We start from the raw sequence: 17414 nt of genomic DNA, 5'->3' as shown, positions 1-17414 counted from the left end.
AGTTGCAACATGTTAGGTCAGATGGAAATGACATAAATGAAACCAATTCTTTATAATTTTATACCTTGTGTTAAATAAGCCATTACAGTCTTTATTTAGCAAATAGGGTATGACTTTTGTTTTGTTTGTTTTGTTTAAAAAATAAAAATAAACACAATTGTACTTTAATTTTGTTTTTCAATTTTGCATTACCAGATTGCTTTGTCAATTAATTGAATGAATTTAGATGCACAATTACACTTATGATCAAATTGATCCACATGGTTTTGTAATCATTTAATTTTTTTAAGTTGTACACTTTAAATAGTTATAACACATAGGTATTTACATAAACAGGATGTTTTGCTACCTCATATATTAATTATATAAATTAACAATCAACAATTAAACAAATTCAATCAAGATAAAATGTTGAGAATACAACCTCAACAAGCAGAAATGAGGATTGGTCAATATTTCAAGATCAATCTTCTGAGAGTGGCAACTCACACTCCATCTGAAACAATACTTCTGTGATTTTCATCTTTGCCAAAGCTTTATGATAATTGTCAAAGCTTCTCAGTGTGTGGGCAATTGAATTTCCAAAAGAAGCTTCTGCATCTGGTTCACTTGAGCTGACATTACAACTTTTTTTTTTATCTTCCTTTAACAATTTCAAGATTGCTATATCAATTTCCCGATCAACATTTTTTTTCTTCTTCACTGGTGATTTATTCACACCAATTGATAATTGATCATTGCGCACTCTTTTTAAATCCAAGTTTTGTGAAATAGTTTGATTGTTGTTTGTTACTTCAGAAGAAGCAACTTCCAATATACTACTGCATGGTAATGATGAATCAATTATATTAACTTCAATGCTTTCATCTGTCTCAGAAAAACCAGCTCTTTCATTTTCACTGCATGTTGGCACAAAACCAATGTTACCCGAGCTAGCTCTGGGTGAAATGCAGTCTCTAACAAATTGCATATGGTTGAACTACTTCCATCTAATAGCTTTCTTTCTTCCTGATCCAGATGGATGTCTTTCACGTCGGATGTTTTCTGAAAACGTGTCACGAAGTCCTTTCCATTTTGTTTGACAAACGTGAACTAAATATTAAAAATAATATCAGGATCCACAAAGCAAGGGGTTAGTTGTCATCATTTTTTTTTAAAACATCTGGAATGTAAAAAGTATAAAACCAGAAAGGAAAACGCAAGTAATTAAAAATTTCGAGCACACTGGGAAAGAAACTAGCAACACCTGATAAAATTGTAAAAGTTAAAACTTCATCTAACCTGGAAATTCCAACTCATCAGCGACTTTCTTCCACGCATTCTCTTTCATTCCTTTATTCTTGTACTCTTTATAAGTGACATCAAAGAGCACTCTGTATTTTTTAACACTTTCCACCAGTATTTCAATCTTCGCGTCGGTCCACACGGATACTTCACTGTTTACAGCCATTTTGGTTTTAAGACTAGTCACGTGATATTTTCAACAAATTTTATTGGCTAACGGACATTTAGTTCGCGCGATGAAAAAATTTTGTTGAAATATTTTAACTATGCTCCAGATCATGGTTAGCTCGCTGCGAGTTACTCGCAGCACTCGCAGCGAGCTTGCGAGTACGTTTTGCGATGAGTGGAAAAGAGCCTTTACACTGCATTGCAGCCAATCAGGTTGTTCTGCTTCAGGCGTTATCTAGGCGTCATCAGGCGTCATAAAATAACACAATGCGGTGCGGTGATTGGTCAAGAGCTTGAATAAGTCCCACTCAACACGAGGGAAATACAGTAAACAATCTATCAAATCATTCTGCATTTGTGTAGCAGTTTACAATATCTTCTCGTTGATTTTAAATAACCAGAATTTACCATTATTATTTGGCTTGTTTTGAAATCAACTGCTTTAGTCTACTAGGAACACTTTGAAAGAAAACGGTGAACGGTTTGATGTTAAAAACACTGTTAAAACTGTTACATTAAAAATTATCATTCGATTCAAAGTTAATAATGACATAGATAAAAAATAAATATATCTTTACATACACAAGTTTAAAGAAAGTTATTAAATGGTTACATTAATTCATTATCAATAAGCAACACAAGATATACACAAATATGTCCTTGAAAGTTTCCGTTTTTGAAACAAGATGCGTTTTCAAGTGTTCGCATTTTACACTATTATATAGTGAATGGTTATTTTCATGGTGATAAATAATGGATGGTTATTTTACGGTAATATATAATGAATGCTTATTTCTATACTAAGGCCCGTTTCACACGGCACATTTTACATGTGTCTAATGCATTCAAGACAAAAAAAATTGAGACGAAATTCCTCGTTATCTTTTGTTTTAAACGCATTCGCCTCAGGTAAAATACAATCGCTTGGATGTGATAGACTGCTGTTGCTAAAAAAAAAACCTTTGAAAAGTTGCCTTGTGATAATTACGTAATCATTTAACACAACAATATTATCGCCGAGAAGGAAATTGTTTTGATAAACAGCAGAAGATATTGTAGACATATTTCACGTTTCTTAAATGTCTTTATTTTTAACTCTAAAAACCTCTTTCAAAGAGCATTTTTCGTTTTTGAAATTACTTCCTTTTAGCAAGACCACATTGTGTGCTATACTTTATGTGGCAACCGTATGAATTGCCGCTTTGGACGGAATGGGGAACAGGAAGTGACGTTTGAAAAGGGTGTTGTTGTTTAATAAGAGTAAAAGACAAATTGTTGTTAATGAATCTTGTACGTGGGACCAAACGGTCCTTAACGTAATTTGAAAACAATAATTTGAAGATAGTAATTGAAAGTAGTAAATTGTAATTTGGTTTGCTTCATTAAATTGTTTATTCCCAAGTTGTATGACGACTTGATAGTAACACTTTATAAATATGTTCTATTACTGTGTTGGATTTCAATTTAGAGGCGTAATGTCTCTGCGTTAAGGTTGAAAAAGTTGCTAACAGTGTTGATTACATGGAAAAGTCGAGTGAAACACAACCTCACAGTGATCTGGCTGCACTCATCTGGCTGGAAACATGGCCGCCGTTTAAAATACCCGGAGTGTAGAACTCAAAACAGGGGACACGAACATCAAAGGTTCCGACATCGAGTGGCGCTTGTGTACATTCCTTAATCTGTGACGGTAGGAAAAAAAATTAATGCAATCATGCGTAAAATTTGTAGAGTGATGCGAAAATTCTAATTAAGTTACTTTGCTGTCACCCACTTTTCAAGATTTTTAAGTCAGAGTTTACTGTCGTTTCTAGTTCAACTGTATCATTATTTGAAGCGGTTAAGCAGTTATTACGCGTTAGATAGTTTGAAAATCTGAAAAATTTTGCCAATTGCAACATGTAAATTATTACATTTTCTGTCGTTTTTCCTCTGCCATGGTGCCGTCCTTTCGTCTGATTTAAGTCAGAGTTTAGTGTCGTTTCTAGTTCAACTATATTATTATTTGAAGCAGTTATTTCGTATGAAAATCAGAAAAATTTATTCATAAATTTTTTTTGAGCATTGTAAATTTATGCTGAATATATAACCCAACTTTAGCTCGATGGCAAATAAACAAGAACTTTCAAACATTCTGTATGATACACCATGTATAATAATAATAAACTTGAATTATTAGTGAGATGATTTAACAACGGTGGAGAAGAACATGAAAGTTATATAAGACACTGAAATTAGTAAATGTAAATCGTAACTCTCACACCAACCTCTTTTACTGAAGCCAAGTTAGCCACGAAGGTAAAAATGTACAAATAAAGTTGAAAGTCTCGTTTGCACGCTTTGAAAATTGAGATAGATCTGAGATAATAAGACTTGCCTCTGTGATAGTGGTTTCTCTTTTTCGGTACACGTTATATGCACTTTTTGTTCACAACACAGAGGGAGTTTTCCCCACCAACCAATCAAAATCTCGAGGAATTATCAAACCAATGAAAAGCCTAACAAAATTGAACGCATGATGTCGTCATACTTTCATTAACATCACAGAATATATACTGTGTCTTAACATAGTGCTAAATTACCACGCGTCAATTTTTACATACTATATTGAATTTTCTTTTAGAATGAAGATAAAATATATTGCTGTCATGTTGTTACTTCTGGTCGAAGTAAAAGAAACTTTCTCATCAAGTTCGAATTGCGAACAGAAACAAATGGAGTGTTTTAGCAGTGCAAGAAGATGTACCATAAGATGTGACACTATTCAAACATGTAATGAGTGTAATAATAAAAGAAAGTCTTGTTTGATTATTTGTCTATTGAAAAAAATGAAACTCAAACGTAAAATAAGAAAATTACTGAAATTATTATAAATTGCAATAATGTCAATTGAAGAATAACTTACTTATTTATTTTTACAAGTTCCGTAGTCATAATACATTTTCATATTGTACATATTTTTTAAATTTATAGATCATAACAAATCTATTTTTATATTTTTGAATAATTACATGTCGTAATAAAAATTTTTCTCACATGAAATATATTTCAACATCGTATGCGGCAATTTGCCAGTAAAACTAACTATGCATTGCCAATGTCCTCTGGTGACCCATTGTAACTTTTGCATTTTTTACTTTTAGAATATTTAACTTTTAGATAACTGAAATTTTTAAGCTATATATTATATAAAGACCTCAGTATACGAAAAACTGCGCCTCTGGTCACATGTGAAGACTATGATGATGCAACATTAAAAACATTGCTCTTTATTTATCGCTCTGAGTTGTTTTGATGTCATTTATTAACACACGAGACACAACAATTGCGAAACTATAACAATAGGAAATTAGAGACTCATTAGTGTAGGAAAATTGTTTAATGTATTGTGTTTAATACATCTCGTTGAAACTTTTAAAGAAAACAAATGTTTTCAAGTACAAACATATCAAACTTGTTTAAGTGGCTATAAAGTTAGAACAGGATAGATATCAGGCTATGATATAAATTTTTATTATCTTGTCTAATCTAGTTATTGCTTTAGCGTTAACATAACAAGTATGTTTCAGTAATTGTAAAATCTACAGACAATTAAAGAGCGTCAGAGAGAATTGTAAGACTTAAAAAAGAGTGTGCTCAACAAAGTGTGGGATGTTTTGACAAAAACTTTTATTCAAATCATAAAAAATTGCTTGATAATGCCGAAAACAGGGAAAATATGAATATTAATTATAAGTCTGCTTTATCCATATCTGTGACAACCTTTGGCTGAACAGATAAAAATGATAATCAATGGTAGAAATTTATAACTTAAATTTATCATTTGAAATCAACAAATTTCTTGTATGAATGCAAAGGCATGGCAATAGGATTTACAAGTACATTTCAACCCCTAATCTTGATTGTCATGTATCTGACATAATGAGAAGAACTGACAAAATAAACACAAAAGTAGATTGCTAAGCTCTTGGTCAGTAATGATCAAGGTTAAAAATCTGTGGGTAAAGTGAAGGTTTGAATCAACAATGGACTTGTAATGTGCCAATTCATCGCATACTAATCGACAGAGCATACAAACTTAACAATACAAACAATGGCTTCTAAGGGGACATAAAAAAAAACATCACATCCACTCTTTTACGAAACTCTTTCCCACTACACTTTATTAACAGAACCGTAAAACGATATCTCGACAACAAACATAGCAACACCCTCAACCTAGACACCGAAACTCCTGACACGACGATCACAACCAACACAAATGAAATTTCCAAAATAACAATTCTATTCTTCAAACTACCATACATCGGACATTACTCACGACACACACAACGCAGACTTACAAACATTATGAAACGCTTCTGTACAGATATTGACCTTCGACTAATTTTCACAACATTCAAAATCAAAAACCTTTTCTCATTCAAAGACCCAATCCCCGATTCAATTAAATCTATGTTGGTATATGAATTCAATTGCCCCGGATGTAATTCCCCATACATTGGCGAAACTTCACGCAGTGCAGGTATTCGTCTATCCGTCGAACCAGTCAAGCCACCCCGCTTATCAGTCGGTTATTCCAGGTCAATTAAAATTCAACTGATCTGGTTACCAACGAGATATTCATTGGATTAATCATTAGTTTTCAATAATAAATGAAGCTGGATTTTTATCACGAAGTAAATGCGATAATAAAGTAAGAATAATTAATGAATTTTTAATTAATATGAATAGGTAATTTTTGAAATTCAAACATCAGTCGCGCGACGGATTTGACATACTCTAGATCCGCCCCTGCAGCATGGTGCTTAGGGAAGTGGTAACAGGATGATATGAGGATAGTAGAGGCACCAGGGGGATGTCATTTTAGTGATACAATATACTTTTCATAGAAATATAAACCAAACACTTACAGCTTGTTGTAAAACAAATGTTCCTTTCTTGTTCATAATGACTTCTTCAATGGCTTTGATAGATGTTTCCAAAGCTTTCAAACCTTCTTCTCGATTCATTGTTGTTGTCATGACAACATAGAAGAACAAAACAGTTTGCAAACACACCTTGAAATTGTCAAAAGACAATTTATCATTTTATGTTATTCAGGCCTGGCGCAAGGTTATTTTTATTCAACTTTTACTATATCAGTGAAAGTGACATCAATTCCCTGCATATGTCCTCTTATAGATCACAGCTCTCAACAAATGAAATTGCTCAAATTCTTCTGGTTATTATATAATTAGAAATGAAACGATCTAATGGTAGCAATCAACACTTGACAATGATCTTGTTATTAAAAGGTTAAAAGCTGTGAAATAAAATGATTTGAAATGGATAAGTTCATCTGAAACATAGCCTTTAGAACAATGACTTTGAAATGCAAAAATTTCAATAAACCTTCCACTCACTGTCTCAAAGAGATGAGAAATTGAGTGTGTGATAAGTAGAGTGTGGAAGGTTTATTGCAATTTTTATATTTCAATGTCATTGTTGTAAAGGCTGTGTTTCATAAAGGCTATGTATCCATTTAAAATCTTGATGTTCTTATTATGATCTTGTAGCATTACCTTTGCTCTCTTTGGTATGGTTTGTATGACATAATAAAATGTATTTACAACTAATATAGTAAATGTATTTATTATCATTTGACAATAGTGAAGGTGAATGTGTTATCTATGCATTTGGAAATCTCCACACTTGCACAGTTTTGCAAACGAAGCATTTAGTTTCTAATAAAAAAAGGTTTCCTTTAGTAAAGTAAAAAGCTGACAATTATGACCTTATGATTCATGAAAGCCTTCTTATATCCAAACTTAAACCCTCTCTTAACACCCAAGGCAACTCAATCCCCCTTCACCTTCTTTAATGTACCGCCCTTCTCATTTCATTCCTTCATCTAAACTTCCTACTCCCCTCACATGTAATTTAACGCCCTGTAATATATGCTTGTATTTAAAACCTCGTGTATATAATTTATCTCAAATAATCTGAAGATGTCTTAAGTTAAAGATGAAACGTAATTATTAAAAAAACCTTTAATCTTTCTTTATTTTATTATTGTGATGGTTTTTTTAAATATCTTATGTTGGGCTATTATGTTCATATTGAAAAAGTAAAACATTGTCGTTAAACAATAGAAATAAAAGTTATACGTATAAGAAAATTTTTGCAGTGAACGAAAAAGCAGGGCGCAAACTCAGTAAATTTATGAATATTTTGCACAAACCTTGTAAGATCAAGCACAGAAGGTATTGGTTCAACTTTTTCTTCGTTCGGTTCTGGTTCTTTCACGTTAACATTTCCAGGTTAAATGCAAATAAACAAATTACTCCCCAAACATTGTAGTCATAAGATAATACAGCAATGTTCTTCTTCCTAATTTTCCGCTCTGTTTTGACTCCAATTCAGCGACTGCCGAAAGCAAGCTGGATACAATCAAAGGAAGAACCAAAAGTCTGAGAGCTCTCACCCAAATCTCGCCAAGAAACGAAACGTACATTGCATATTCCTTCGGTGTTGGATCTATGGACGACTGAACATTGTCATGTAATAAAGAACCAAGTAAAAATCCACAAAGTACGCTGAATAAAATGAAAATTAATATCATATGTTGTTTTGCATGTTTTAATCAATTGTAGCAACGCTTTCTTGAAGTCATTGTCGAAATTTTGTAGCTCTGAATACAATTCAAAGCAACAAATAAACACTGAATCTAAACTTTACAATTCGCAATAACAAAGACTATAAATTTACCGCGCCATTGACTATATATAAATATTCAATACATATTAGAGACTTAGGTCACGTGTTTTTCTTTCCAGAATTCAACAGCCAAGGGGGAAATCCCTTTTAAACGCTTTGAAATCAATGGAGAGAAGGCTAAACTAATTCATAAAACAGAAGCTAATCGTCGTCATCACAATAATTGGAAACTTGTGATAGGAAAAAATAAAATAGAACTCACTATGAGAGCCCTTACAAACAGTATTTCAAAACATTCTGTTTTTTATCGAATCTACAACTGGCAGTAAATACTAAAAAATTTGTAAACTTGGCAATGGAAAAATACATAATTGGTAGTGAGGATGGTTTGCTAAAATTAAAAAATTTCATTCAGTCGACAGTGTTTGCATGCAAAGTTGTGAAATTGTACATGTGACGTTTGTGTCTATGGCAAGTCTATAAAATGAAACAAAGAATCTTTCTCCTTTAATATGTTTTGTTTTTATCCCGGAAGGCTTGCTTATGTTGTTCCTGTACTTGAGAACATAACGTTACATGTACTTGAGAACATAACTTTACATGTACTTGAGAACATAACTTTACATGTACTTGAGAACATAACCTAATTGAATTTATACGGATGTAATGGCCGTTTTTATACTAGAGACGCATAATGCGTCGTCTTTATTACTTGTCTAGTATAAAAACGGGATGAATTATCCAAAGAAGTATCCGACGAACATTTTATGTGTCTCTAGTATAAAAAAGACAAATCACAGCACTAAAAAATTAACATTCGATAGATATTAATAAGTATGGGATGTCTACGAATGATTATTGAATGGTTTCCTTTTACACTTCCTTTTAACAAACCTATTTATAATATAAAATGTACATGATTTATTTCTCTTAGTATAAATCATTTTACGTTGAGGTTGACGAATCTTTAAAGTTTTCCTAAAGTTGATGGAACATTCAAAACCAAATCTTCGTTCAGCATTTCCATCGCACATCTATCTTCTCTTGTCAAGTCTAGCAGGTCAAACAAAAATTCTTCAGGAAAAGTCTCTTGTATGGGTAAATTTAGAATTGGTTGAGTATTTTCACCATCTTCCATTCTTTCATTTTCTGATGTATTGTCGTATCTTTCGTTGTCATCTTCTAGCCCATTCTCTTTTCGAACACAGGATTTTTTACCTTTGTCGGTCATCTTTTTGTAAATGACGATCTAAAGATAATTAAAATAGGACGCATCTTGTTCTACAAAAAGCCAACTTTTCTTATTACGAAATTCAACTTTCAACAGTCTATGACTGTAAAACTATAGATTTCTAGAGAAATTATCTATGATAATGTTCTGAAATTTACAAAGCACCGGAAAATTTACAAATTCTTGTTGCGCCCTGAAAGACTTTAAGATTTGGAACAATTATTTTATTTCATCCAGTATAATAAAAATAAATTAAAATTATGACGATTTCTTGTTGCCTTACCTTGTGTTAAGTATGGTTCGGATCGTAAGTATATCAAAATATGTTTTTTAACGAGTGTAAAATAAAATAGATAAGTAATAGCTACCTCTTTTTCTAAAGCCAATTTAACCACAAATAAAGGCATACAAGAATCTATGGACAAAAAATCCACTAGTTTTAGTCAAGTCTGCAATTATACAAGCTTGGTCCGTCCTTGAAACTTCAAACACTTGTCGATACAGTTCTGTGCACAGTTCTGTTAAAAAATCCACTTCTCTGGAATGTTTAGTAGTTGCACGCCTTTCACCCTTTTGACCAATAAGATTAAAGATAATACATCTTGAATAATCATATTCATGGTGTTCGTTATATGCGTTGATGATGATTTATGATTTATAAGCATAAATTTTGACAAAGATTCTTTATTTTGATAAACTAGTTATTTGTCAGGTTCTTTTGTGTAACGCCTACAAATGAAGCTTATACATCAATTTGTACAGCATACATATGCAGGTAGTAGGTACACGTTTCCAGTTTTACGCGCTTGGAGAGTTCGAAACAGTGAAAACACAGTCATTATTCTGCGATATTCATACCCTTGTAGACGAAGGAATTGTGCTTTTTCCTGCCGATTGTTGTACTATACCCTTTTCTGCTGAGTATTTCTTAGTACCACGCCATTCCATTCCACCGATAGACGAGAATTTTTCACACTGAGAAGGACTGTTGATATTGATGTATCGATACGCGTATCAGACGTATCACACTAGGTGGTATATATGTTGTTAATATTTGAACAATTAAACGCTTTGAAATAAATGAAGAGAAGGCTAAACTAATTCACAAAACAAATGCTATTCGTCTTCATCACAATAATTGGAAACTTGTGATAAGAAAAAATAAAATAGAAATCACTATAAGAGCCCTTACAAACAGTATTTCAAAACATTCTGTTTTTTATCGAATCTACAACTGGCAGTAAATACTAAAAAATTTGTAAACTAGGCAACGGAAATATACATAATTGGTAGTGAGGATGGTTTGCTAAAATTAAAAAATTTCATTCAGTGGTTGCATGCAAAGTTGCGCATTTTTACATGAGACAATTTTTAAAGCCTTAGCCTCATAATGAGCGTCGTTGTTTGCGAAACGCTACTTATAATTTCTCGAAGTACATTTGTCGTTGTTATTTACGTTATTCTGGAACATATATTGTTTTATAAGTGCCAGCAATGTTAATTTTTTTTGTTCAAGCTATTACTGCAGCCCCCACGTTATTGTGTTCTAAATAAACCACGATACATTTTGTCGTCGTGATATGGGCAGCGCGATGGCTTGTTTTGTTTGTAAGACCCAATTTTTGGAGCAATTATTTAAGTATAATTGAGTTTATACGGATGTAATGTCCGCCTTTAAATAGAGACACATAAAGCGTCGTCTTTTATTACTCGTCCAATATAAAAACGGGATGAATTATCCAAGGAAGTATCAATCACGAAACACATGATACGATATTTCATTTGTTTATATAGAGATGTATAAAATCACTGAAAATTCATTGGTGTTTGAAGTCTTCGAGCGCGTTAAACCCGACACTCGACTGGATTTTTATTCGTGAATATTCGTGAAGTTGGCTTTAAGGACCGGTTCAAACGTCGCATTTTACATGCGCCGAATCAAATCTGAGTTTTAGTCGACTAAAATAGTTTTATGCGTAGTTTGATTCAGACGTCGCATTCAGAGCCCTCTATAGTATAAGAGTTGGGACATCTATTGTTATCCGTTTAGCTTACGTTGATTGGGCAATATTGATCACCTGATCAATTTCCGCCATTTTGGTTCCTAGTTTTGAAATTTTAGCTTGTGTTTATATAGCAATTGCTGCTAGTAATACAGTATTTTGAGATAATATTGCGTTTTTTTATGGATAAGTGTGTAATAACTGATTGTTGAAGGCTACTAAATGTCATTACATATCGCATAAATCGAGGATTACGAAAAAAATGAAAGAAATACCTTTACGTCGAACTTACGAAATTTGATTGCGTATGGTGATTGTTGTGCTGAACTGCTTTTGATATAAGGTTCAATTAACTGACTCAAGTAGAGAAGCATTTTTGGGCCAAATAACATTGCAAAGTTCGTGCTGATGCAGTTTCAATAGTTTTCTTACTCCAAAGCTTGTTTTTTAATCGAAGATGATTTCTCATTATGTTCTGAAATTGGTCAATCTACAAACCTCTCAATTCTCAGCCACTTCCACACTAAAACAAACAACTACACCAAATCACAGAAACTCTTACGATTTTCCATGTTGTATTTTGTATTTTTAGTTCATCATTTAAAAATGAAGTAATTATAATTAGGATATTCAATGAAACAGCTGAGTACAATATATTTTTGGTATTGAATTGTACAAATGTACCCTACTTCTGTAGCTCAAAGTAGAGCATTACTTCTCTTCTAGACTTGTTGATGATATTTTAATTGTAGGTTTTGGTTTATAAGATCACAGAGGCATATCTCCATAATTCCAGCTATTTGGGCTTTTTAATGTATATTACAACTGTTGCTACCTTTCTCATATATATTAAAATATTGCCAGCTTTCTGATATATATTTAGGTGCTGCTAGCTTTTTGATATATATATTTCACTGGCAATACAAGGCATAGAATTTGAACAAACGGGGCTGAGCTCTCTCCAACACACCCCTGTTTGATCATTAAACACATATAGAAGTTTTGTCATTCCTCAACCAATAAATTTAACTCTTTGCTAAAGTAAAGATTGCATCAGACTCATATGCTGTATAAAAGACTACAAACATTAGCATTTATAGCAAACAGACTGTTCTTCAACAACAGAAATGTTTCATATTATAGAAATAATATATTCATTTTAAAGAAATGCTTCACCAAAATTTTTCAGCAGAATCCCTAACAAACTTTATTAGAAATAAACTTTAATACTTTATAAAGTGATAAAGGCGAAATAACTTCATATACAGGAATAAAACGTTTAAGGTCAAATGCATTTGGTCAAATCATTGCATATTTCAATAACTAAAAAGTAAAAAAGTCTGTCATTTTCTGCTGAGCAAGAAAATCTTGTGATCTTTCAGAATAAAAAATATCATGCTTGGATTAAATTGGGGCATAAATCACTCACTACCATTAAATTGTTACAAATCCTGAACACAAATCTCTCCGGACCAAATCTGCATGATTACTATGATTCAAAGTTTCGAACAAAGTCTTGTCCAAGTATTTGATAACACTGATGCCAGGATAACATTGCCGCTTGCCACCAAGCTTAAAGATCTTGAAAACTTGTTACAGAGTCGGAACATAAGCCGAGAAAACACGTTCACGTACGAAAAATACTTCTTACAATGGGTCACGATCAATTTGAAACACGAACTAGTAAACACGAAGCTCAAACCAATCCAGACTGGAAAGTATGTCGTTTTTCGACGAGATCTCCGGTGCGCACTATGAAATTACTGGTGTGCTGGTGTGCAAAATATATTTTATGGTGCACTGGTGCGCATATGACGATCAAAGCATAATAATATTAAATTAATATACGAAGTATCGCTAATCTCGGTGTACACAGGCTGTTTTCAGTGTTTTATTGTGTCAAACATGTTGTACGTCGCAAAATCTTTGGAAGGAAAAATAGTAATTTAAGCAATATTGATGATACAGTGTGTGATGTTGCAAGAGACTGAATCTTGCTTTGTAAGCCTTTGTTGCTATTAAAATATCGGAAGTTACTGTTTATAAAAATGTCATTTCTCAACGCATAACTTCCGTTTGAATTGGATGTGAATATCTCAAATTTCGCCCACGGCTGCACAGAACTGTCAATTAAATTATCGTTCGCGGACCGTGGTTGGCGCATACTTTGAAAAATCCTCATTTTTCCTCAAAATATAGCAAAGCAAACGCAGCATGCGTCCCCATGCTGAGTTCGTGTTATTCGTCATGAATAACATGAATGAACTTAAATGAACGAACTGATTTAAGTGATTTTATTATTTTACAGAACAGTATTTATAGTATTCACTACAAGATCCACGCGCTATGAAATATGAATGCGTTGTTAGAATGTGGTGTTAGCTTACAAGCGTTGGTTCGGCATTCGGAAAATAACTATATAAAAAGCAAGAGGCATTCACGCTTTTTAAAACCACATTTCGGTCCTCTTTTGTTTTTTAACGTGCTCTGAAAATGACTTCTGAAGTTGAGGAAGATGAGACAAACGAACTTGTCAATGTAAAATCGCAACAATCAGCTGAGGTGAGCATTGTCCTTTCATCATTTTTCAAATTGCTCTGAATGAATTCTAAGATTATTCTAAAGAAATACTAAATATCTTCATTTAGGAAAAATGGAGTGCCATATTTAGACGAAAACGACCATCACGATCTCTGAATGCCAATGCTCCACCGGAGAAGAAGGTGTAAAAGGATCATTGTGATCCACACATATGTTTGCTTTGTTCACAAGAGTTGACAAGAGGATCCAAGTCGTACAAACAAAGGCATTGGGCAAGAAAACATAGTGGAGAGAAAGGAAATTATATGTCAGTCATTGTGCCAGTAAATCATGTGAAGGCTCAAGCATTGTTAAAGCAAAAAAAGATTCAACAAAGGGAAGAGCAGATTGCAAATGAAGAGACTGTTAATACAGTCAATACAGATCTGTCGTTGTCATGCTTGTCCACGATCACGTCCATTTTTTCTGGTCTTGAGGTATATGCGAATGAGGATGACAGCACTCAGACCAGTACTTCTTATACTGGAAATACGAATGTTATATTTCCAAATTTATTGGTAACTAAGGATAGCAACACAGCAGGGAAAATACAATCCACGGTAGCAGATTTTTTTGACGAACAAGGATCGCAAGACATTGATGACGTATCAGACAATCCTATTGCTAGAATTGAGGATGGTGTCAACCAAATTCTAGTCAGATTACAGGCATTAAACATGGATGGTGCTGTTAGAAGAAGATCAAACCAAAATCCCATAACAACCGAGATAGAAGCTGTTAGCGATGCTGGTGTGAAGGCTGCCAGCAATTTGGTGGAATTGTCCAATTGCGAACAAATACAAGTCGATATTCTGACAGATGGATGTCGTGTAACCTGTGTTCCTTGCCACGAATATATCAAAGGAAAAAAAATGCAAGTGATTGTTAATTGTAGAATACAAAGTGTATAGATGTAATCTTATTAACACATTTCCTTAACTTTTAGGAATGGTCAAAACAAATCCTGGGGTCTTGGTCTGATCTATGATGTTGCTCGAACTGAAAAGTACTCACAAGGATCCAACCAAGAATGGTACAGTTTTAAGAACAGAATCCTCGAACATGTCAACTGTAGTTCAACGCGAAATGCTGGTCAATTCCATATGAAGGCCTTACAGTATCATTTGAGTCAGAAACAACGAAAGGAAAGAAACATTGACACTAATGTTAAGCTGGTGTCTGCAGGAATAGAAATATGTAAGATCAAGACGGCGGCTTTATCGTACGAGTCATTGGTAGCATTCCTTTCCTTTTGTGGAGTAGACGTTGGGACTATCGGACATGGAAGGTTTGATTTTAAGGGTTTTTTTTTGTATTGCAGGTGTTTTGTCATTAATCTCAGCTGTCTATCTTCCAACATTATAGAAAGCAGTTTCCACATATAATAAAGGCTGCATATATCCACGTCATTAAGCAAACGGCATCGTATCTACAAAAACCTTTGGTAAATACTGGCTTGCCCCCCCACTTTTCAGTTGCAATAGACAAATCTACTCCTCACAGAGACACGAATCAGGCCATAATGATCTTTTTACCTGTGAATGGTAAACGCACTGCGATGCCAATTGATGCTCCACTAGTGTACGAGTACAGAGATGCAGATTCCGATAACGAAGACACTATTAGAGGAGGTTATGGAGAAGATCTTGCCGTACAAGTAATTGAAATTTTTAAAACGATCATTGCAGCTAACTAGTTCGGATTTAAGGTTGTTGCGAGGTAGGATGTTATTATGAGAGCTGACTGAGTCGATGTGTGAGTAATTTGCTAAACACGTTCTCCATTGGCTTACTTTCATTTTCTAATTGCTTCTAGGTGTTCATGCTGATGGACAGTACCAGTACCAAGCGAGTACATTTCAAACGAAACTATACGAGCTTTTGGGGATGCATCGAAAACCAGATCCATACTTTCTTCTTCCTTGGGATGCATCCCACTGGCTAGACCTAGCGATCGTTGAGCTACGTGAAAACTCCTTGTCTTCCAATTTTATCAAGCTTATCATCAAACGCTCTAATCGCTTGCACACATTATTTGGAAGTGGCCGAGGACATGCTGAGTACAAGACGTATTCCAAAAATCAAGGATTAAAAGCGCTCGAAACTGTGACATATGCAACCACGCGATTTTCCAGTTCTGCTTTCGATCAATGGAAGAAAATTTATAATAGTTATCCCGCTTTGGTTACGGCATACAGTGCAAATCGAGAAGATAAAAAGGATGATTGCGACGAGACAAAATACCAACTCAGAGGTCAAGATTTTGCCATAGATCTATGTGGAATAATTGATGTGTTTCAGCCAGTTGTTTCTTTAATGATCAAATGTCAGAGCTTAAAGGTGCCTCCCTGGAAAATTGTTGCTTGGTTTCCGAGAGTCATTGATATCTTGAAGGATATCAGGACAGAATTAAAGCGACTTAAGGACGGAGATGTTGTAAAACCAGCTGAAAAGTTGTTGCCAAGACTTGCAAAACATTGGCAAGAATTAACAAAAGAAGAAATTGAAGAATGTTCGTTTCAAGGAATACAAGTCTGCGAAGGATGGCTCGTAGTCAATGAGAGTGAGCAACTCGTCGAAGAACCGTCTACAGACAAGACTGGGAAACAACATAAGAGAAAGACTATTACTTGGGAGGCACGATCACCAAATGATTGCCTAGATGGTCTTTATCAACTCACAGAAAATATTCCAATGTGTCTGGCATCTCGCTACAAAACATTAAGATCGACAACATCACTAAGTTAGAAGCTGTGTTTAACATTGAGGGACTAACAAAGCTTCTTTGTCTTTTTTCTCACGCGAATGGGCGGATCAAAGTCAGCAGGGCTGGAAGACATCTTTGGGATCTTCGCGGGAAAAGAGAGTTTGCCGATTTTTTCAAGTATATTTTGGGAATATTTATCTTGGCCTTACTATGTGTAATAACTTTATCACATGACACTCTTACCTAATCATTCTACATCTTCATGCTTTAGGTATGTTTGCCAATTGCCTCATGTCATGCAGCTACTAGACGACCAACCATTACTGAAACTGTTGCCACATAACAGTGATAGTGTCTTGGAGCAATTTAAAGAAACTGTGCTTAGAATGGTCTGGGAAGGTCTTGGTAATTGTCGTTCGTATATGTTCATCGATGAAAAGGACCAACCAGTGACAGAATTTGAAAAGGAGCGGCTAATTTCCCTTAAATGCATTGAGGATCCTGCACTAGATTTGTGGTTTAGTCTGAAATTTTCTTCGGGAAAGGCAGTGAAAGCAAGGATCAACGAAGAATTTGTGTACACCAGCATGTACACAAATGAAGATATAATAAGGTCAATTGGTCAAGAAATGTGCATCGCCCTTGACGTAGCTCTTTCCACAAGTGGTTGTGAGGCTATAGTAGAAGGATTTTATAGCCTTATGGGTACTCACAAGAAAACTGGAGCCCAATCTAATGAGGTT

General features: G+C 34.1%; 2 protein-coding genes and 1 long non-coding RNA gene across 5 annotated transcripts in view; 2 read left to right on the top strand and 1 right to left on the bottom strand.

Annotated features, from left to right (window-relative positions):
* Positions 1-17414, bottom strand: part of LOC124440592 — an 87634-nt gene that overhangs the window by 18606 nt on the left and 51614 nt on the right. The window contains exons 1-3 of one of the 3 annotated variants that reach the window (XR_006946694.1): positions 7676-7864; positions 6366-6512; positions 5105-5220 (exon numbers count right to left, since the gene is read on the bottom strand). The exons of 1 other annotated variant lie outside the window; for it this stretch is intronic. The gene's annotated coding sequence lies outside the window, so the exon portion shown is untranslated. Of the gene's footprint in view, positions 1-5104; positions 5221-6365; positions 6513-7675; positions 7865-17414 lie in introns of those variants that run through there. One more of the 3 variants, XR_006946702.1, reaches the window with a different exon arrangement.
* LOC124441048 lies at positions 13703-14214 on the top strand. Its single transcript, XR_006946856.1, has 2 exons — positions 13703-13947; positions 14034-14214. It is a non-coding gene; the product is annotated as an uncharacterized LOC124441048 (long non-coding RNA).
* Positions 14838-15784, top strand: LOC124440832. The gene is made up of 2 exons (XM_046991279.1): positions 14838-15253; positions 15331-15784. The coding sequence occupies exons 1-2, from the start codon at positions 15069-15071 to the stop codon at positions 15659-15661; spliced, it is 516 nt and encodes a 171-aa protein (XP_046847235.1). The 5' UTR covers positions 14838-15068; the 3' UTR covers positions 15662-15784.

Source organism: Xenia sp. Carnegie-2017, unplaced genomic scaffold (assembly GCF_021976095.1).
Source record: "Xenia sp. Carnegie-2017 unplaced genomic scaffold, XeniaSp_v1 HiC_scaffold_1, whole genome shotgun sequence".
Taxonomy (NCBI): Eukaryota; Metazoa; Cnidaria; class Anthozoa; order Malacalcyonacea; family Xeniidae; genus Xenia; species Xenia sp. Carnegie-2017.
The sequence above is the reverse complement of the archived record's forward strand: the minus strand, read 5'-3'. Positions and strand labels throughout refer to the sequence as shown.